General features: G+C 39.1%; 1 protein-coding gene across 1 annotated transcript in view; it reads right to left on the reverse strand.

Annotated features, from left to right (window-relative positions):
- The window catches only part of tub (TUB bipartite transcription factor), a 68,342-nt gene that overhangs the window by 20,947 nt on the left and 25,708 nt on the right, over positions 1 to 21,687 (reverse strand). Inside the window, exons 2-5 of the mRNA XM_069913643.1 lie at positions 14,216 to 14,380; positions 11,001 to 11,122; positions 7,882 to 8,070; positions 6,559 to 6,671 (exon numbers count right to left, since the gene is read on the reverse strand). Of these exons, the coding sequence (XP_069769744.1) occupies positions 6,559 to 6,671; positions 7,882 to 8,070; positions 11,001 to 11,122; positions 14,216 to 14,380 (589 nt within the window). The remainder of the gene's footprint in view (positions 1 to 6,558; positions 6,672 to 7,881; positions 8,071 to 11,000; positions 11,123 to 14,215; positions 14,381 to 21,687) is intronic.

Here is a 21,687-nt window from a genome sequence, read left to right on the forward strand (position 1 = left end):
GTGGACACTGTAGATGACTTGTTCATCGTTAGCAGCCTCCATGTCTCAAACATAAGATGCACAACAGTGCTAGCAATGCTTCAGACCATGTTCTCCTACTCCAGCCCAACAATGGCTTTAAAGCCTAACTTTATGGCACCCTGGGCTTCTTTAAAGAATTAAATAACTGCAAAAGCAATGAAAGTGGAATCATATATTACCTAACCTCAACATGATGATATATTAAAGGGTTTTTCAAAAGAGTTAATTAAATAACTGACAGTAACTTCAGAAAGTCAATGAGCACTTGTACCATTCCTTTCAGGAACATTGGTAAATACATTTTGTGAAGCCTGGCATTACCAAACAAAGCTTCAATTGTGAGAAGTCACAGATCAATAGGTCTGTGAGGAAGGACACAGGCAAATACAAATGTATGTAGTCATAAGTAAATAAGAGGCAAACAGAGCAGAGAGAGAAAAAAAATCTTGAAGGTAAATTTAATGTAGAAAAAAAAGAATCAGCCCATCTTTATTTTAAATTCCCTCCACTGCAGCTGTAAGATGCATTGCAACACCCCTACTAAATCCACATAAAATAAATTCAGCCTTAAAAACGGTCTTTCTAAAAACTTCGAATGTAATGCATTTTTAATTTTTGTAAACATTTTTGGACTTTGTTTTCCATGTTGGGTTCAAAAAGGATGGAGCTATTGTATTACCACATTTTTCTTGCACAATGGTAATGGTGAATATTTATTTTTTTGATTTATCCTTTTATCTCTTTTCAATTTAATTTAATGTGATGTTTCTTTTAAATAATAAAGAAACTTGGGTTCTTTTATATTAACAATACTTTATTAACAACTCACAACCTCGTGGTTCAGCCATTTTTGTATCTAACCCTGAAGTGCAGCATTCATCTAAAACTCCCTCTAGTGGTCCTTAAGATGTTCAATCTAGCAATATTACAAATGAATAGAGTATTCATTTCAATTTAAAGTTAAATACCAACACAAACACAAATATCAGCAACACAAACTTTTAAAGTGTTCAGTCCTATTTTTTTTAGAGATTCAGCCTGTCAAGTGCTTTGATAACGCGTGTGGATCTTCTTAACACAGGTGCTTGTGTGGGCTCTGCTGGTTCACTACTGTCTAGCACTGTGGTGTTTCCTCTGTTGCTGTATAGACTGGATCTTCTGCATTTGTCAGTTCTCGCAGTGTCACTTGTATTTTCAGCAAGCTCTTTCAATTCCTCCTCAGTATTCCTCCTCTGTTCTGACAGCGTAGGATCTTGGATTTACTTCTTCCAGAACAGTGGCCTTCTTGTCCCAGGTGTTATAATCTCTAAGTCTCACCATGACACATTGTGCCCGAGGTCCTAAGCTTCTTGATGACTTGTTTTAGTTTGCCTTTTGTCTCCTTTGCAGATGCTTTTGTTTCTGTTTGACATCCCTGTTCTTGTTTGAGTCTGCAGAGTAGAGAAGTGTGTGTAGTCTACATCTAATCAGGAGCTCAGTGGGTGAAGCTTAGTAACTCAACAGAGCTAATGGATCTGAGCCACTCTCTTCTGCTTTCTTGAGCAGTTGTTTAACTATGTGAATTCCTTTCTCTGCTTTACCATTTGAGTAGAAATGCAGAGGACTTGAAGTCATATTTTGAAAATCATACTCTTCTGCAAAGTCCTGGATTCTCTATAACTATAGCAAGGTCCATTGTCACTGTAGACAATATGAAGAATTCCATATCTTGCAAAGATTGATTTCATATATTGGATCACACAAACAGCAGACATGTTAGGAAGCAGCGCCATCTCAGGATAGTTTGATAGATAGTCAATAACCAGCAAGTAATTCTTTCCACCCAGGTGGAATAGATCAATCCAATTTTCTGCCATGGTTCCGTTGGTAAATCAGTTATGACCATGGGTTCCTTTGGCTGCTTTGCGTGATATTTCAGACAGGTCTCAGCTTGAAACCATCCTGTCGATGTCAGCATTTATCTCTGGCCAATAAACACTTCTAGCCCTCCTCTTGCATTTTTCAATTCCAAGGTTCTCCTCGTACAACTTTTTCCAGCATTTCTCGTCACAGTGATTGAGGATTGGTAATTCTGCTCTGTCTGAATAGGAGCTCATTGAATGGCTGGCATTCACCTCTAGGCCATCCTTCATTCAGATTCTTAATGACCTTATGTTGAACTGAGTCCATTTCTGTTTCAGCTGCGATCTGCTTGAATTTCATGTCAAATACGGAAAGAGATTCAGTGATCATGTGGAGTTTCACATCTGTCTCTGTGGAACTCTCATTGTGTGCTTAACTCTGTTGTTTCCCTGGACAACACATCAGCCAACACAATAGATATCTCTGGTGTGAACACTAATTAAAAGTCATAACGTTGTAGCTTCATCATCAGTCTTTGGATTCACGGCAACATCTCACTGAGATTTTTCTTGATTATGGCTATTAATGGCTTGTGGTCCATCTCTGCCACGAATGTTGGTAGACCATACACAGAACTGTGGAATTTCGAGTCCACAGACCAGACCTAGACACTCTTTCTCTATCTGCGTACATCGACATTTAGATGTGGTCATCATCCTCGATGTGTATGCGACTGTCCACCAATCTTCTCCCACAGCCTGAAGTAGTAAGGCACCTATTCCATCTTTTGAAGCATCCGTAAACAGTTTTGGCCTTCTGGATAGGTCAAAGAATGTCAAAAACACCAGTTCTGTAGTTAGAATGGTCTTCAGTTGACCCCATTCTTCTTCGTGGTTGGCTGTCCACTTGAATTCATGTTTTTCCTGTAACAACTTCCTCAGGTACATTGTTTTGGAGGACAGGTTTGTACTGGATTTACCAATGAAATTGTTAATTCCCAGCACTCTCAATATGCCCTTTTAGTCAGTGGGTTTCCTCATCTCTAAAATTGCTTTCACCTTGCTCTTGTCTGGCTCCACACCTGCCTCGGACAGTTTATCTCCCAGAAAGGTGACTTCCTTCACACCAAATTGACATTTTGCTCTGTTCAGCTTTAATCCATACTTCCAGATGCATTGTAGCACTTTGATGAGCCTCTCATTGCGTTGTTCCTGTGTGAATCCCCATAGGATTATGTCATTCACATATATGTGTACCACATTTATGCCTTCTATGATGTGCTCCATTGTTCTGTGGATTAGTTCAGGAGCTAAGAAAATTCCAAAAGGCATCCTTAAACAAGAGTATCGGCCAAATGGTGTATTGAAGTCGAGTATTGTGTGCTATCTTCATGTAGTTTTAATTACTAGAAGCCCTAGGATGCATTTAATTTGGTGAAAAACTTTGTACTGGCTTGTAATTTCATCCCTGGTTGGAATCTGATAATGTTCCCTCTTTATATTGGCATTCAAGTCTTTGAGTCCGTGCACATGTGTAGGTCACTTCTTCTTTTTGACACACACCATTGAATTCACCAATTCTGTGGGCTCCTCCACTTTCTTTATGACCATTAGTGACGCCATTCAGTCGAGTTCCTGCTTGAGCTTGTCTTTTAGCGGCACTGGAACCTGCTTTGGGGCTGTGCGTCCTTCTTTAACTGTATCTTATAGTGAATGGTAGAACTCCAAACCACTTGAAGATGTCTAGAAATTGACCCAGTATTTTCTCTACGCTATTGTGAATTGGCGCTGTTAATGCGATACACCCTCTTGAAGAGGCTCAAGTTTTCACATTCTTTTTCACCAAACAGTGATTCATGTCCACCTGAGACTACTGCAAACATGAGGTTGAGCACTTTACCTTTAACTTTCACCTTTAGTCGACATGTATCTTTTGTGTCAATGCGCTGCCCATTGTAGGCCTTGAGTTGAACAGAATTTGGATGGAAACGTGGCTTTATCTTCATTGCCCTAATGGCGCTCTCATAGATCAAATTGGCCTTTGCCCCTGTGTCCAGCTTGAAAGGAATATCTGCTTCATTTATATGTAATTACATAGTCCACTTGTCCTGCTCAACTCTCTTCTTGCTTGGCTATTCAGTGTCTATTGGTTTGAAACCTTCCAGCACTACCATGCCCACGAAGAATGCATCAATGAGGGCAGTTTTTTCTATAGTGTGCACACTTTCACTTCTGTTTTGTTTCCCTTTGGAAAAATATTGCTTTGCATAATGATTTTGCCCTTTGCACTTATTACAAGAGTTTTCCATAGGCTGGGCATTGTTTTGGTGCATGTTGAGTGCCACATTATTTACAATTGAATGTCTTTCGATCTTTTTTTGGTGATACCCATGTCTTATTCTCTGTTTATGTGTGCATCCAGACATTGTGGCTTCAGCGGTCTTCATTTTCACTGGCTTTTGCACTTTCACTGAACCTTTTTGCATCTGCAGAGCTAATACCCTGGCATGGCACATCTTCACAGCTGTAGCCAAGGTAAGCTTGGTCTCTTGTAGAAACCTCTCTCTCACTTTATCAATAATTCTGAACATAATTTGGTCACAGATCATTGAATTTTGCAGCAATCAAAAATTTCATGTTATTTTATTTCAAGTTTGTTAAGAAAGTATGAAGCTCTCTGCCTGCAGCTGCATCCACGAAACACATACACCTTAAATGTTTTATTATTCTTTGGTGAGCAGTGCTCATCAAACATCTTGATAACCTTGCCTTGGCAAAACAAATGTGATGAAAACCTCCAGTGCTTGAGGTTCCGCCACAGTAAGAGGCAGTGCAATCTTCCATACATCCGGTTTGGTAGACTCCAATGGCTTGTAGATACAGCGTGAATCATTGTTTAAACAACCGCCACTCATGGACAGCATTCCCAATCCAATTCACAATGTCAAGCTTCACACTCTCCATGTTTCCTGCTGATATCGACTAATACACAGTCTGGTACTATGTGATGTTTCTTTTAAATAATCAAGAAACTTGGGTTCTTTTATATTAAAATATTTTATTAATAACTCACGACCTTACCATGCAGCCATTTTTGTATCTAACCCCGAGATGTAGCATTCATCTCCAACTCCCTCTAGTGGCCAGATGTATCACTAGCACTATCACCATGATTTAATGTTTACTTTTAAATCATGTACCTGTTAGGTTGCAGAAAGTTAAAACGTTGGAGTCTATGTACATTGAGCAATGTATATCACAAAAAGTCTTATTACCATTATCAAATTTGAAGTTATTCTGACTAAATATTGCATTGTGCAGTCATTGTCCAATCATGCCGAATTCTTCACAAACATTTCATGGATTTAACAGAGTAAAACATTTACATGCCCAGTATTTAAAACCATAGAACATTACAGAAACAGGCACCTTCAGCCCTTCTAGTTCACGCCAAACCTTATTATTTTGTCTAGTTCCACTGACTTGCACCCAGTCCATAGTCCTCCATACCTCTTCCATCCATGTACCTGTCCAAATTCTTTTTAAATGTTAAAATTGAGCCCACATTCACCACTTCATCTGGAAATTCATTCCACACTCCCACCACGCTCTGTGTGAAGAAGTTCCCCCTCAACTTTTCCCCTTTAACTTTTAACCCATGTTCTCGGCTATCTCACCTAACCTCAGTGAAAATAGCCTGGCTGCATTTACTCTGTCTATCCCCCTCATAATTTTAAATACTTATATCAAATCTCCCTCATTTTTCTATGCTCCAGGGAATAAAGTCCTAATCTGCTTATCCTTTCCCTATAACTCAGTTCCTGAAGTCTAAGCAACATCCTAGTAAACCTTCTCTGTACTCTTTCTATCTTCCTGATATCTTTCCTGCAGTTAGGTGATCAAAACTGCACACAATACTCCAAATTTGGCCTCACCAAAGTCTTATACAAATTTACCATAACATCCCAACTCTTATAGTCAATACTTTGATTTATGAAGGCCAATATGCCAAAAGCTCTTCTTACAATCCTATTCACTTCTGACACCACTTTCAGGGAATTATGTATCTGTATTTCCAGATCCCTTTAGTCTACCTTATTGCTCCATGCCCTACCATTTACTGTGTGTGTGTCCCTTCTTGGTTTGTCCTTCCAAAATGAAATACCTCACACTTGTCTGCATTAAATTGCATCTGCCATTTTTCACCCTATTTTTCCAGATGGTCCAGATCCCTCTGAAAACTTTTAAAACCTTCCTCGCTGTCCACAATGCCTCCCATCTTAGTGCCATCTTTATTGGGTGAAGCACGAGAAGTGGTTTGATCCACCTGGAGAGTACAGTGGTTTTGGCAATGAACTCAGGAAGGTTCGATGAAGCATAGATGCCAGGTGCAAGAGGTTAAAATACCACCATGATCACCTACTGTTTAGCCAAAATAAAGCCTGTTTAAAGCCAGCTCTTTTCATCCAGCTCCTTCTATTGGCCTTTCACAGAAGAAGTTTTCTTGATGAAGATGTCACCTATACCTTACTACGGTATTTGAGTTATGGCACCATTTAATAATGGTCCAAATTATTAGAAGTCTTTTGGACCTTGTTAGCAGGAAATTTTGTTTAAAATGAAATATTTTCTTTCAGCTCTTTTAGACCTCGCAACAGAATTCACCAACAGGCAGCTAATCATGACCATTGGTTACCTGAGCTTGCCAATAAAGCTCTCTCCACCACGTGATAGGTCAGTGGGGTCTATAGAGATGAGGTAATTTGATGTCTTGCTCTTCTTCCTCTTTCTTCCTGCCAGTAAGAACACCTGAGGAGATGAAGAATGTTGAAAATGGTACAGAGGTATGTATCAGCAACAAAAAAAAACAATTCTCCAAATCTTCCAGCAATTTGATCAACCTAAGAATAGATTCAGGGTTGGGAATCAAAAATGAATGGTAACATTTCTGCAAAATCCAGATTTATTTTTTATTAGGAAATGTTGAAGGTACGAGACCCAAATTAAAATTATCAATATACCAATTAGAATTGGTTAAAATTGCATTAGCAGTGGCAAGAAAATGTATTGCATTTCTGTATGGCACAATGGAATGCAGAAATAAATATGCTGTATTTCAACAGATTGGGTGTCTGTATACCCAATTATTAGGTTTAAAATTATAAAATTCTTGTACCTCTAGAATGTATTAAAACATTTGGGTAAAGCAGGTATGTTAGAAGATGCTCCTCTGTGCAATTCTGGAAGTCTTTCTTTTTTTCTTTATGTATTACTATATTTTATTCCTATATTGATTATTCTGAGGGTGGGCAGATATACATCGCTTGTATGTAGTTTTAGATGGTTATTTGTTTCTATTTTGAATTAATGTTGAATTTGATCATACATGTTTGGAAAAAAATTAAATTAAATATTTTTAAAAAGAATGGGAATGAGATTTGAATACATCAATTTCAGATGAAAATTGGGATAACACATTTGATCTGGTTAATAATACTTCATCCTACAACATTGTTTAATAAAATTTAAAGTTGTACATAGAATATACATGTCCAAAGTTAGATTATTTCATTTTCATCCTGAAGTTGATCATCTATGTGACAAATGTAAAATTTTTGAACACTATCTGATTCACATGTTTTGGGAGTATCCTGAATTTCCCCACACTGATTCCACTGCCCTGGTCTCACCTCACAGCCCTGTGGCAGTTCCCACACTGATCCCACTGCCCCGCGGTGGTTCACACACTGATCCCTACTTACAAATAAAAAATTTTCAGATACATTGCAGTATCCCATTTGGCTTTGCTCAGTATATAATATGGCGTTCACACAATGTCCACATCGCATAATGCCCAATTTCACAGAATGTTTTGCGGACATTAAACGGCGTATACCTGTATAGTATTCCTAAATAATTAAAATTCCATGAGGATTGTAATCTGTATAAAGCAGGTTTTGTGAATATCTCGTGTGAATATCTCAGAACATAATATTTAGTATGTGTACAATTTACCAACCTTTTTGCCATCATCCCTTTCCAGGTGGAGGTAGTAGGTAGGATACATTCCACGGTCCATCCCCTTCTTATCCCTTGTGATTCGGCACTTAATGGTGATTCCTTGTGGAGCTGGTCTCACACCAAACTCTTCAAGGTCGTCCACATTAACTGGAGCATCAGCTGGAGGGGTTGAGACAGAGGCGGCTTCCTGGAAAATATGAAAATGTGATACTAATTCCTGCTATTTGAGAGTAATATACAGCCATCCATTTTAACACATCATTTTTATTGTTAATGCATTTAACAGAACAAAAGATATTGAGAATTCAAGCCTTCTTGTCTTTGCACAGGATGTCAGGTAAAGAGAGTTCTAAAGAAATAAAAGTGAGGATTTATTTTGGGGGGGGAAAGAAAAAAAAAAAAAAAATCGGTCATCTCTTGCAGTAGTTCTCAACTTTTATTTTCCACTCACATACCACCTTAAGTAATGCCTTAGGTGTTCTGTGGTTAGCAAAGGATTACTTAAGGTGGTATATGAGTGAAAAAGGTTGAGAACCACTGCTCAAGACCATTTCCACGTGGCATAGGCCCATCTTTGTCAGTTCAAAGAGCTATTTCAATACTCCATCGATTTTCATTATTTGCTCGGCATATAACCCACGTACACAAATGACAAATCAGTGGCCAATTAACCAACCAACCTGCACATCTTTGGTATGTGTGTGAAAATCAGAGCAGCCAGAGGAAGCTCGAATGGTCACAGGCAAAGCAGACACCACTGGAGGTCGAGTTTGGTCATAGTTCTATGGAGTGTGACTTGAGCCAGGAAAATCTCTCCTGGTGATAAGCACTGCATGTTGGGCAAACAGAATGTGTCTATATGGGCTTCTCAGTACCTTGATTTGAAAGCTTTAAGCCCAATGCTGGATCTTACAGATGTCAGAATTTAAGACAACTGAACAAAAAATATAAAAGCCACCAGATTGGGGGGTAATTTAGTTTCTGAATTTTTGGGAGATAATTCTTCCCCACTTTATTACTCTATATACTATGCTTTTTGTTAAGGCATGAATCATTCAACTGACACTAGACTGATGTATAAATGTCAGAATAGAGTACAGTGGAACACTTTATTAAATGACACAGAAGCAAAAGATGAAAGTCTGCAGACACCGTGATTGAAGTAAAAACACAAAGCTGGGGAAACTCAACAGATCAAACAACGTGCTTTATGCAGAAAATATAAATGATCATAAACAACATTTCAGGCTTGAACCCTTCATCAAGGCAAGAGCAAAATGGAGGCAGGTGCCTGAATATTTTGTTCATACCTTGATGAAGAATTCAAGCCCAAAATATGGCAATTCATCTTTAATTTGTAATATAAAGGGCACTGTTTGACCTGCTGAGTTTCTCCAGCTTTGTGTTTTTATTAAATGATGCAGCCTAATTTAGATCTTTCCTCAATTGGCACTGGTCCTGTTTTGAAGCCATTTATTATGGTCGTGGGTTGCAATATCCTGGTATCAAATATGATGTGGAGGTGCACAATTGTAGGGAGGCATGTTTGAGATGGATGCTTCACAGTCCCCTCCAAATGATACAGTCAAAGGCATGAGTGAGGTCAGAAAACTTAAATAGTGTACTGGATTTAAGATGGTCTATCTTTTTGACTCACAATAGAACAAGTCATGGAAAAAAAAGTTTAAACAAATTCACATTAAATTTTCTGAGATGGTACGGTTCAGAAATTGAGTTATAAAAAGGGACTAGATAGACTATAAGCAATCCAGTGAAGCTTAGCAAGCTGAAGGGGTGACTTTCTCAAAGTATATAAAATTATGAGCAGCATAGACAAGGTGAATAGTCATCACCTTGTTCCCAGGGTAGGGGAGCCTAAAACTAGAGGGTTTAAATTGAGAAGGGAAAGATTTAAAAGGGGACTGAGGGGTAATATTTTCTTCTGCAGGGTGACGGGTATATAGAATGAGATGCCAGAAAAAGCAGTAGAGGAAAGGTACAGTGATGACATTTAAGACATTTGGATAGATGGGATGAACTCGGAGAGGCAAATTTGTTAGCAACGTTTGGCCTGCTTTTGTGCTGTGTGATTTTATGGCTCTAAATGGGAATCTTCTTGTAATGAAAAAGTGTGATGTTATCTGAAGCTCCAGTAACTGAGCAGAATCACATAGACATGTTAAATACTACCCAGCTGAGAGAAACAAGACATGACAGAGCATCCGAGCTACATTTTGCCACGCTACCTCACCGCTTCCACCTACCAGACCAGCAGTTTTGCTGAAGGAGATTCATAATTTATGTTGAATACTGGGCACTGTCCCCCTTAGCCTATCAAAGTAATTTCAATCAGGATCATTATATTTAGTGGACAGGACAATTGATCAGCCTGCCATGTTCCAGAGTGATCAGAGGGAATGACACCAAATGGTTCCACGCCCCAAAAACTTTCAGCGAGAGAGACAAGTTAAAGGAAAGGCCTTTATTTTTAATGGATGAGGGGTGAAGAAAAGCCTGCTGTCAAAATAATGTAGGGGCAGAAATAAAGCTGGGAGATGGGAAGATTAATATTCTATCCACTGATCTTTCCATTTTTCCACACAAAAACTTTCAGCGAGAGAGACAAGTTAAAGGAAAGGCCTTTATTTTTAATGGATGAGGGTGAAGAAAAGCCTGCTGTCAAAATAATGTAGGGGCAGAAATAAAGCTGGGAGATGGGAAGATTAATATTCTATCCACTGATCTTTCCATTTTTCCACACAAAAACTTTCAGCAAGAGAGAAGTTAAAGGAAAGGCCTTTATTTTTAATGGATGAGGGTGAAGAAAAGCCTGCTGTCAAAATAATGTAGGGGCAGAAATAAAGCTGGGAGATGGGAAGTTTAATATTCTATCCACTGATCTTTCCATTTTTCCACACAAAAACTTTCAGCGAGAGAGACAAGTTAAAGGAAAGGCCTTTATTTTTAATGGATGAGGGTGAAGAAAAGCCTGCTGTCAAAATAATGTAGGGGCAGAAATAAAGCTGGGAGATGGGAAGATTAATATTCTACCCATTGATCTTTCCATTTTTCCACACAACATACATTTTGAATAATAAAATGATTTCCACCCCGCACCTTATTGGATTTTTTGCTGGTAGCTGAGCCTGGTCTGGTATTACAATTCACCTGGGACGAGCTGGAGCTCACTTCATCTTCTTCATCCTCTTCCTCGTCAAAATTCATACTGCTGGAAATGCCTGACGATATAAATATCTGTTAAAGGACACTTCCATAAATATCCATATGATCCAAATGCACCTATATCTCAAATTTATTGTCATATGATTGTACAAGTACAACACGACGAAACAGCATTCTCTGGTCCTCAGTGCAAAGCATGCAGACACTCTGCCAGACATAGCACATACACAGGCAGACAATACATACGCAGGACAAGTATTCATATATACATAAAAATAAATGTTTCATAAATATGAAAGTCTCCGTTGATTAGTGTGAGCCGTTCCTTTGGTCGTTTGGCCTTCCCACTGCCCGTGGGAAGATGCGGTTTCTCAGACCGCTAGTCCTGGCTCTGATACTCCTGTAGCTCTTTCTTGAAGGGAGCAGCTGAAAAATGCTGTGTGCAGGGTGGAAGGGGTCCTCAATGATTTTGTGCGCCCTCTTCACACAACGATCCAGGGTCGGTGCCAAGGGGGGTATTCACGGGCATTGTCCCCCCCCCCCCAAATGAGGCATTGTTCCCCCCACCTTCCTCAACAAGGTGATGTGCGGTCTGGCCATCAGACCCATCCCACTCCCTCCCACGTCAGCAGCGTCTAGGTTGACGCATGCTAACACCTCTCCACCTGCCCCTGGCCGCGTGACTAGAGTACATCAAGTGCCAATAACATCTAGTGACCCTAGATGCAATAAAAAGTGTCCTCTTGCCCCACATTGGAGGGGTGGATGGCATTAACACAGGTAGGTCCCTGCCAGCACCCTCTCCCATGTCGACAGTTCCTTGCTAGAACCCACCCTCCCACCCCACTGTTGACAGGTCCTGGCTAGCAACCCCCAACCACCCCCCCCCCTCAAAAATTGCTAATGTCCCCCTCTGACACTGTCCCTGCAACAATCCCAGTAGATCACGTCCATTTTGGGTGGGGGGGGTGGAGAGAAGAGGGACTCCAGTGATCCTCTCTAGCACTCATGATCTTGTGGATTGACTTCCAATCCATTTCTCTGCAGCAACTGTACCACAATGTGATTCAGCCGGCCAGGACGCTCTCCAAAGTGCAACAGATCAGTCAACTATTGGGAGTGAGATTAATACAAAGATGCAAATAACTGAAATTAGGTTTCATGAACCCTTAATACGAGCTTTCTCCTTGTCAAAATATCCTGAGGAGTTCAACCTCAAGCTCAAGTTTCTGACCCACACCACAAACTCGTAAAATCAGTTTCACTTTCAGAATGGAATAACAATTTGCCCTACAACAGCAGTGAAAGGTTTTATGATGAGAGACATACCCACATTAGTAAACACAAGTGGAAATTCTGAATGGCAAGTTGCCTCCTGGGAGTCAGGGTAATCAAAGCAATAGAACTGATGGATAGATGAGGAGTGATAGCCTTTGTCAAAATCAGTGATGGAAGAAGGATTTGGATCCTCTAAAAATAGCTGCTGGGTTATAATAAATAGCAGCAATCAGATATTTGACTGTGTAGTGTCACATTTTTGTGTGCGACATGATACCATTTTATGAATATTGTGAGGGAAATCAAGGACTTGCTGAATCAATTGGGAAATCCGTGATTAAATCACCTTGACAATTTTTGACAGCTGGTAACCCTGGGGGGGACAAGGTTTAAATAGCTCTGACAGTAATTTTGGGTATGGAGCCAGTCAGAAGGGCCCTGCATGCTCCCAGCTTCATTGATCCTTTGGGAAATGGATTCCCTGGAGAAGATTGTCCGCAACAACTGGCCACACAGGCTTTGAGGCCCAGGTGACCAGAAGAAGGAATGGGCCAACGTGTGTGCAAAGTGAGCGCAAGACAAAGAAGAGCAGTAGGGATCTTTATGAAATGAGTAGGTCGGTTATAATATTTTCATTGGATGCAGGAGCTGCCTGAACCCTGCATCACAATAGGACTTCTACTATCCATAAAATGGTCAAAACCTTCCACAAACTCCACACTTTAGTAACTTTCAATGCATCCCTTTAAACTCCACACTTGAAAGAGAATGAATTATTATTTTCCTTTTTTTTTTAATAAGAATATTCAGTGTTTTTTGAAGAATTAATAATTTAATCCTAAAGACAAGGACTCCACTTTCAAGGAGAGAGTAAGTTTAGCAAGTACCTTTTAACATTGCTAGCACTTGGTTCCAATTGAAGTGTCCAAAGGGCACACAAGTATCATTACTTGCGATATTGCTTATAATAACTTGTTAAACATGATGGAAGAACAGTATTGGGAGATGTGGATTGATTAGCAGACTGGCATGTCTCAAATTTTGTAGACATTAATTCAATTCAGAACTAATCTTGCAACAAAATCTCATCTTTCTCTTGTTGGAAAATATCCATAATGCTTCTTATTTAAGAACTAACCTACTCCTATTGACTTCAATAATATTCCAACCTTTATTAGACAGTTATTCCCCATCACAGCCTAAAAATTAAGGTATCATACTCGTCAGGTGGAGTGTTGGGGACATTTGAGATGGAAGAAACTTCCTCCATGTGCACTGGAGCTCTTTACTGAGTAAGAGAATCATGCAACATAGAGACCGGCCCTTCAGACCATCACCTCTGTACCTATCATCAGGCAAGTCAACTTTAATTCAATTTTATTTAGATTTATTGTCAGAGTACATACATGACATCACATACAATCCTGAGATTCTTTTTCCCTGTAGGTGAGTCAGAACTACTATTTATTGGTTGTGCAAAAAAACTGTATTCAACGTACACGTAAAAAAAGAGAAATGTAAACAAATAAGGAAATGTAAACAAAATGACTATGCAATACAGAGAAAAAAAATCAATAAAATGCAAAAGTAAGAGTCCTTAAATGAGTCCTCGATTGAGATGGTTTTCAAGGAGTCTGATGGTGGAGAGGCATTCTTCTTCACACATTCCCATCAATGTGTCATAAGATTCAGATTATGGGGTAAAAAAAAATTGTTGAAGTAACACAAAACAAATGCCGTACTCCTCTTTCTCCACCCCCTCCCCCCAACTGAAGTGGATTGGGTTAATTTATTTCAGAACAAAACAAATATTCAATCTAGATTTCATTGTACTTTTTCCCCCCCCCCACAAGCAAAATAAATTGACCAACCTTTCTTTTGCATTGATATGCGAAGGTCCTGCATTGTTGCCTGCCTCTCACTGGCTGGTGCGTCTGCGTCCTCGTCTTCATTGCTGGATTGACCTACAGTGAGAATCTGAACTTGACTTCCCACCTCCTGGACATCATCCTGGAAGGCAGCTGGGCCATCGATTCCTAATGGGTCAAAAGAGATTATCTAACCATAAAAGTAAAAGGATTCTTAGTTTTCACGATTTTGTGTTAAGAACTTAAGAGGAATCCCAACCAAAATCTAATAACACAACAGCTAAATGAAACTGCACTTCAACATGCACAACTCTGTCATGTTCCATGTCCGGTTCCCAAATTTGTTCGAATACTGTGACGTTATTTCTTAAATTATATGTTATTCTTTCTAATGGAATACATTTATTCATTTCCATGTACCATTGCTGTACTCTCAGGCTCTGTTCTGATTTCCAGGTTGACATTATATATTTTTTTGCTACATCTAAGACTATCATAATAAACCTTTTTTGTGCTTCATCCAAATCGAGGCCTAGTTCTTTACTTCTTGTATTACTTAGAAGAAAGATCTCTGGATTTTTTGGTATGTTACTTTTTGTGATTTTATTTAATACCTGATTTAGATCTTCCCAAAACTTTTCCACTTTCTCACATGCCCAAATTGCATGTACTGTTGTTCCCGTTTCCTTCTTACAGTGAAAACATCCATCTGATACTGTTGAGTCCCATTTATTTAACTTTTGGGGTGTGATGTATAGCCTGTGTAACCAATTATACTGTATCATGCGTAACCTCGTGTTTATTGTATTTCTCATAGTTCCGGAGTATAGCTTTTCCCATTTTTCATTCTTTATCTTTAGATCCTTTGTTGGGATTCCACCCCCTAAAATGACAGAGTGAGAAGACGATGAAATGAACTGACCCAGTGTGTAAAAGTAGATGACACAATTTTCTTGTTTATTTTCATTGTGTGATGACATTGTTTAATGGGTTTAATGTATTGTATATGTTGATGTTTAGTGGGTGAAAAGGGAGGGGGAAAAAGGGGAGAAAATGACTGTATATATTCAAGAGGGAAATGTTTGTGTGTATTTTGGTTAATATGGTTCATAGTGTGAAAATTTTTTAAAGAAACATGCATAACTCCAAAACAGGCTAACGAAGGATACAGTGGAGGCACAGAAGGTTGTAGATTGCTGCAACACAGAACAAAAAAAAAACACACTGATGGTCTCCCAAAACTTCAACAATCTGTCTGCCTCCACAATTGTTGCTTGACCTGCTGTGTTTCTGTCTTGATTTCTGAGAACCGGGTTGTGGCACACATTAAGACAGAAAATTAACCTGAAAGTGTATTGGAGATAAACATGCCACTATTTCAGAAAGAACACAACTTTCATTTATCTAGCTTCATGAAACCATTTCATTATTCTTAGTGAAAGACAGTCATAGAGAGACACATGTCTATGGTGACCTGCTCATCCATCAACAACAATTCAATTTGTCCACATTATGACCATATCCTACATTAAACTCACTTTATTATCCCTACTTTCTCATCAACTCTCCCCAGATTCACACAATGGATACAGCATACAATGGCCAATTAACCTTCCGACCCACATCTTCAGGCTGTGGGAGGAACCTAGAGCACCCAAGGAAGCTCACAAGAATGTCACACTGATAGCACCTGAACCCAGGCCTAAGGTTCTGCACCTCTGAGCTACCCTGATGAAGCTAAGAATGACAAAGCTAACATTGCTAAAGCACTGATGCTGAGATTAATGAATTAAGGAGGAAGGGAGTGAGTAGTAAAGGATCCGAGTTTACTTCATTATAAAGATCTGGAGTTATCTTTCATTCTTCCTCTGATCTTTTCCATCATGGTGCCTCTGTAGTCACACAATTGCCTGCCACCACTTGCTCCGTTACCATCAAAAGAAGGTTCATCTATGCAGCCTACTGAATTTTTGATTTTCAAAATATGTTAGTGATCTTGGAAACACAACTATAGGCTCTTAAATATAGTTTATAAAATCTGATTTACTTAGCTGGTAGCCTAACTCCACATTTACTACACTAATTTGCAAACTGAAACAGATTGTATAATCCAAATCTATAATAGTCCAAATTGTCAAGATATTATGATGATCTAACTTTCCCTTTTATAAGGAGGTAAGAATCAGGTGAAGATTTAATAAAGTAAAACTCCTGGTATCCAGAATTCAAACCACCGGCAAAAAAAATGAGAAAAATAAATTTTAAAAAATTAAAATAAATAAGAATAAAATAATAGGTTAAAAAAACGTTTAAAATTGTAAAAGTTCACTGAGGTAACATAGAAACCTTTGGTGAAAATAGAGCAAATATTCAGCCAGAGCCTTGGTCATGCTTTGCTCGTAGCAGCTGTTTGAATAATTTTGTGTTTGAATAAAATGGCGTCAACCAGAATGAAGAGCTGGTTGATGCCTCTCACCATTGGAGTGACTCTCTTAAAGTGTCTCCTTATCCCTGTTTAGTAAGAGTCTTTTTAGTACATTATTAAGTATATTAGAAAGGCTTAATCTATAAACTTGGGGAAGAGGGGTTAATTATGTAAAATGTTATTGTTCACCTTTCCGGCAGATCAGTGGAGGGGGAGGAACTTGCAGATGTAGTGATGGTTAAATATTTTCAAAGAATGTGACTGAAAATAACATAAAATGCTTTAAGCTTTATATATCAATGAAAGTGAAATTTGTTCGGTGCAAGTACAGTATAGTTTTTTTTACTTTTAAACTGTTTATTCTTAATACAGGTATATTTGTTAGGCATTATATGAGTAAGTCTCAAGCAAATGGAAAATACACTTATCCAGCATCTACCAATTCCCATAAGTGTCAGACACCAGGGGTTTTACTGTAAAATGTCATTGCAAAAATGTACTCATCTTTGCAATTTGATACTCTCTAATTGTGCTCTTACCCTTTTACTTTATATAGGACATAGAACACTACAGCACAGTACAGGCCTTTTGTCCCTTGATGTTGTGCCGACCCACATATTCCTTACAAAAATGTGTTAAACCCTCCGTACATCATAACCCTCTATTTTTTTTCCATCCATGGGCCTGTATAGGATTCTCTTAAATGCCCTTAATGTTTCATCCTCCACCGCTATCCCTGGCAAGACATTCCAGGCACCCACAACACTGTGTAAAAAAAAACTTAACCCTGTTGTCTCCCCTATACTTCCTTCCCTTCATTTTGTCTCTGGTGTTTGCTGTTCCTGCCCTGGGAAGTAGATGCTTGCTGTCCACCCTATCCAGGCCTCTCATAATCTTGTAGACTTTTATCAAGTCTCCTCTCATCCTTCTGCACTCCAAAGAGAAAAGTCCAAGCTCTATTAATCTTGGCTCATAAAGACTTACTTTCAAATCCAGGTAACATCCTGGTAAATCTCTTCAGCACCCTCTCCATAGCTTCCACATCCTTCCTGTAATAAGATGACCAGAACTGGACACAAATGTGTGGTTTCACCATAGATTTGTGGAGTTGCAACATGACCTCTCTTTTCTTGAACTCAATCCCCCGATTAATGAAGCCCAGCATCACATAGGTCTTCTTAACTATCCTATCAACCTGTGTAGCAACCTTGAGGGATGTATAGATTTGGACCCCAAGGTCCCTCTGTTCATCCACACTCTTAAATAACTGACCATTAACCCTGTACTCAGCCTTCTGGTTAGGCCTTCCAAAATACATCATCTCACAATTATCTGGATTGAACTCCATCTGCCACTTTTCTGCCCAACACTGCATCCAGTCTATATTCTCTTATAACCTTCGACAATCTTCAACTCCATACACAAATTCTCCATCCTTCGTATCATCCACAAACTTACTGATCCATCCTTCCGCTTTCTCACCAGGTCATTGAAAATGATCACAAGGAGCAGAAGTCCCAGAACAGATCCTTGCAGTAGGTATATTAGAATTGACCTCTTAGGCAGCTGGCACAAGAACCATTCTCCCTGTCCCAAATATAATGTGACAAATAAATGCAAAATTATTTTAATTTTTAATTCAGCTACTGTACACATATGATTTTCAGTTTAAATTTAGACATATAGCATGGTAACAGGTCATTTTGACAAATGAGTCCGTGCCACCCAGTTTACACCCAATTAACCCACAAACCCAGTACATTTTGAAGGGTGGGAGGAAACCACAACTCCCCAGGGAAAACCCATGTTCAAACTCCTTACAGACAATGCAGGATTTAAACCCATGTCCCAATCATTGGTGCTGTAAGGGCATTTCGCTAACCTTAATGTTCAGGGTGATCAAAAACAGTTTTACCAATTACAATGGCTAAGGTTTCTATTCCTTTGCAAAATATACTTTGATTAACACGGACTGATGATTCAAAATTATGAGCATGTGAGAGAGAATAGGTCACGAGTAAGCAAGTGAGGGAAATGGCATTGCTCAGTGAGCTGTCTTCACCATTGCCAGAAAAAAATGAAAGAATAAAATGCATAAAATGAACTGATTGAGCTTGTCAGAAAAATGAAAATAGTACACAAAGTAATAATTAATCATCACAGCCAGGAAACAATGCAAGTGCATCAAAACAGTTTCCTGGAATTGGCAGAGACACTAAATGTCGTGCTCTTTAGTGGATCTGACTGCTTTCAGTCTGGGACTTGCAGATTATCTGCAGATAGATTATTAATATTGCATCTCACTTTGTGGATGTTCGCTCTTCTATTATAGCTTTCTGACTGATTACTGTACAGTGAGAAATTATTTTGAGGTAAATGAGCTTTTAAAGTTATGAAATATAAATGGTCACTGCAACTTTGAAATTGGTCTTATGGTCTTACTGATGACCTAAGACCACAAGATATAGGAGTAAAAATAAGCTATTCAGTCCATCAAGTCTGCCCTGCCATTTAATTACGAGTGGATCCATTTTCCCACTCAGCACCACTGACCAGCCCTTGACGTCCTGGCTAATCAAGAACCTATCAATATTGCCTTTTACACCCAATGACTTGGCCTCCACATCCGCCTGTGGCAACAAATTTCACTGTTTATCACCCTCTGACGAAAGAAATCCCTCCGCATCTCTATTCTTGGCGAACTCCCTACAATCCTGAAATTGTGCTCTTCTGTCCTAGACTCTCCCACCATGGGAAACAAACTTCCTACATCCACTCTGCCCATGTCTTTCAACATTCAAAATGTTTCAATGAGATTCCCCCCTTCAATCTCCTAAATTCCAATGAGTACAGGACAAGAGCTGTTTAAATGTTCCTCATCCTTTCATTCTGAGAATCATCTTTGTGAACCTTCTCGGAACTCTCATCAAATCATATTTCTTAAATGTGGAGCCCAAAACTGCTCACAATACTATTTGAGGTTTTACTTGTATCTTATAAAGCCTCAACATCACATACCTGCTCTTATATTCTATTCCTCTTGAAATTAATACCAGCATTGCATTTGCCTTCTTCACCACCGTCTCAACATGCAAGTTTACCTTCAGGCTGTCCTCCACAAAAGCTTTTGCATCTGGGTATTTTCAATTTTCTCCCCATTTAGAAAATAGTCTGACTGTTTATTTTTTTCTATTAAAGGGCACTTTCTAACATATTCCATTTTCCTATTCTCTTAATCTGTTGAAATTCTTCTGCAGCCTCCGTTTCCTCAACACTACCTACTCCTCCACTTGCCTTCGTATAATCTGCAAATTCCCACAAGGCCATTCATTTCATAATCTCAATCATTAATGTACAACAAAAAAAAGAAGCAGCCCCAACACCGTTCACTGTGGACAGCTGACAGGCAACCAAAATATGATCCCTGTATTCCAGCTCTCTGGTTCCTACCAATCAGCCAATGCTTTACCCATGTTAGTAAGTTTCCCGTTATCTTGTTAAGTAGCCTCATGTGTGGCTCCTTGTCAAAAGCCTTTTTGATAACAAACACCTCTGCATCTCCTTTATCCAGCCTGCATGTCACTTCTTCCAAGAATTCAATAGATTTCTCAAGCAGGATAAGAAAACCATACTGCCTTTGACCTATCCTGTCATGTGCTTCCAAGTACTCCTTAACCTCATCCTCGACAATCGACTCCAACATTTTCACAACCACTGACATCAGGCTAATTGGTCTATAATTTCCTTTTTGCTGCTGTAATTTTCCAGTCCTCCTGGCCCATACCAGAATCAGTTGATTCCTGCTAGATCATTAACAATGCCTCCATAATCTCTACTGCTACTTTTTTCCAGAAGTTGAGGGTGCAATCCATCTGATCTGGGAGACTTGCACCCTTAGACTATTCAGCTTTCTGAGCACTTTCTCCCTTCAAATAGAAACTGTATTCACTTCCCTTCCCTGACATCCGGCCCACTGCTAATGTCTTCCACAGTGAAGACTAAAGCAAAATATTCATTTAGTTCCTCTTCCATCTGTCATAATGTCTCCCATTATTATTTCTCCAGTGTCATTTTCTAGCAGTCCTATAACTGCTCTTACCTCTCTTTCACTCTTTATATACTCTAAGCTTTTTGTATCCTCTTCAAGATTATTTGCTCGACAACTTTCCGACTTCATCTTTCTTCTCCTTATGAAATTTTTAGTTACCTTCTGCAATGATTAAAAACTTCCCAATCCTCCATCTTCCAACTAAATGTTACTTCCTTGTATGCCCTCTCTTGCTTTTTGACTTACCTTGTCAGCCACAATTGTGACATTGCTCCATTTAAATATTTCCTCTTTTGTGGTATGTATTTAACCTGCACCTTCCTCATTTCTTGCAGAAACTCCAACCATTTCTGTGCAGCCATCTTCCCCACTAGTACCTCTTCCAATCTACTTTGGCCATTTCCTCTTTCATGCCACTATAAGTCTCTTTACTCCACTAAAATACTGACATTTCTGACTTTAGTTTTTCCTTGTTAATCTTAAATTGACCCAAATCATATTGTGATCACTGCCCTTTAATGGTTACTTTACTCTAAGATTTCTAATCACTTCTGGTGAATTACAGAACACCCAGTCCCATGCAGCTGACCCTCTAGTGATACATCAACAAGCTGCTCTAAAAAGCCATCTCATATGCATTCTACAAATTCTCTCAAGATCCAGTCCCAACCTGGTTTTCCCAATCTACTTGCATTGTAAAATCCCCCATGACAACAATAATATTGCCCTTCTGACACGCCTTTTCTGTTTGCTGCTGTAATTTGTTGTCCACATCCTGGCTATTGTATGTTTATACCCTTTCCATTTCCTAACTCAACCCACAATGTTTCTATATCTTCTGATCCATTGTCACCTCCTTCTAACGATTTAACGTTATTCCTTATTAACAGAGCCATACCCCCCCCCCCCCTCTGCTTACCAGCTCTTCAGCTTCACCCTTTCTCACAGGAATAAAATTCTACATAGTTGTTTTAAAAAAAATCATAAACCTCTTTTGGGCAG

Source organism: Narcine bancroftii, chromosome 1 (genome assembly GCF_036971445.1).
Source record: "Narcine bancroftii isolate sNarBan1 chromosome 1, sNarBan1.hap1, whole genome shotgun sequence".
In the NCBI taxonomy this organism is placed as follows: Eukaryota; Metazoa; Chordata; class Chondrichthyes; order Torpediniformes; family Narcinidae; genus Narcine; species Narcine bancroftii.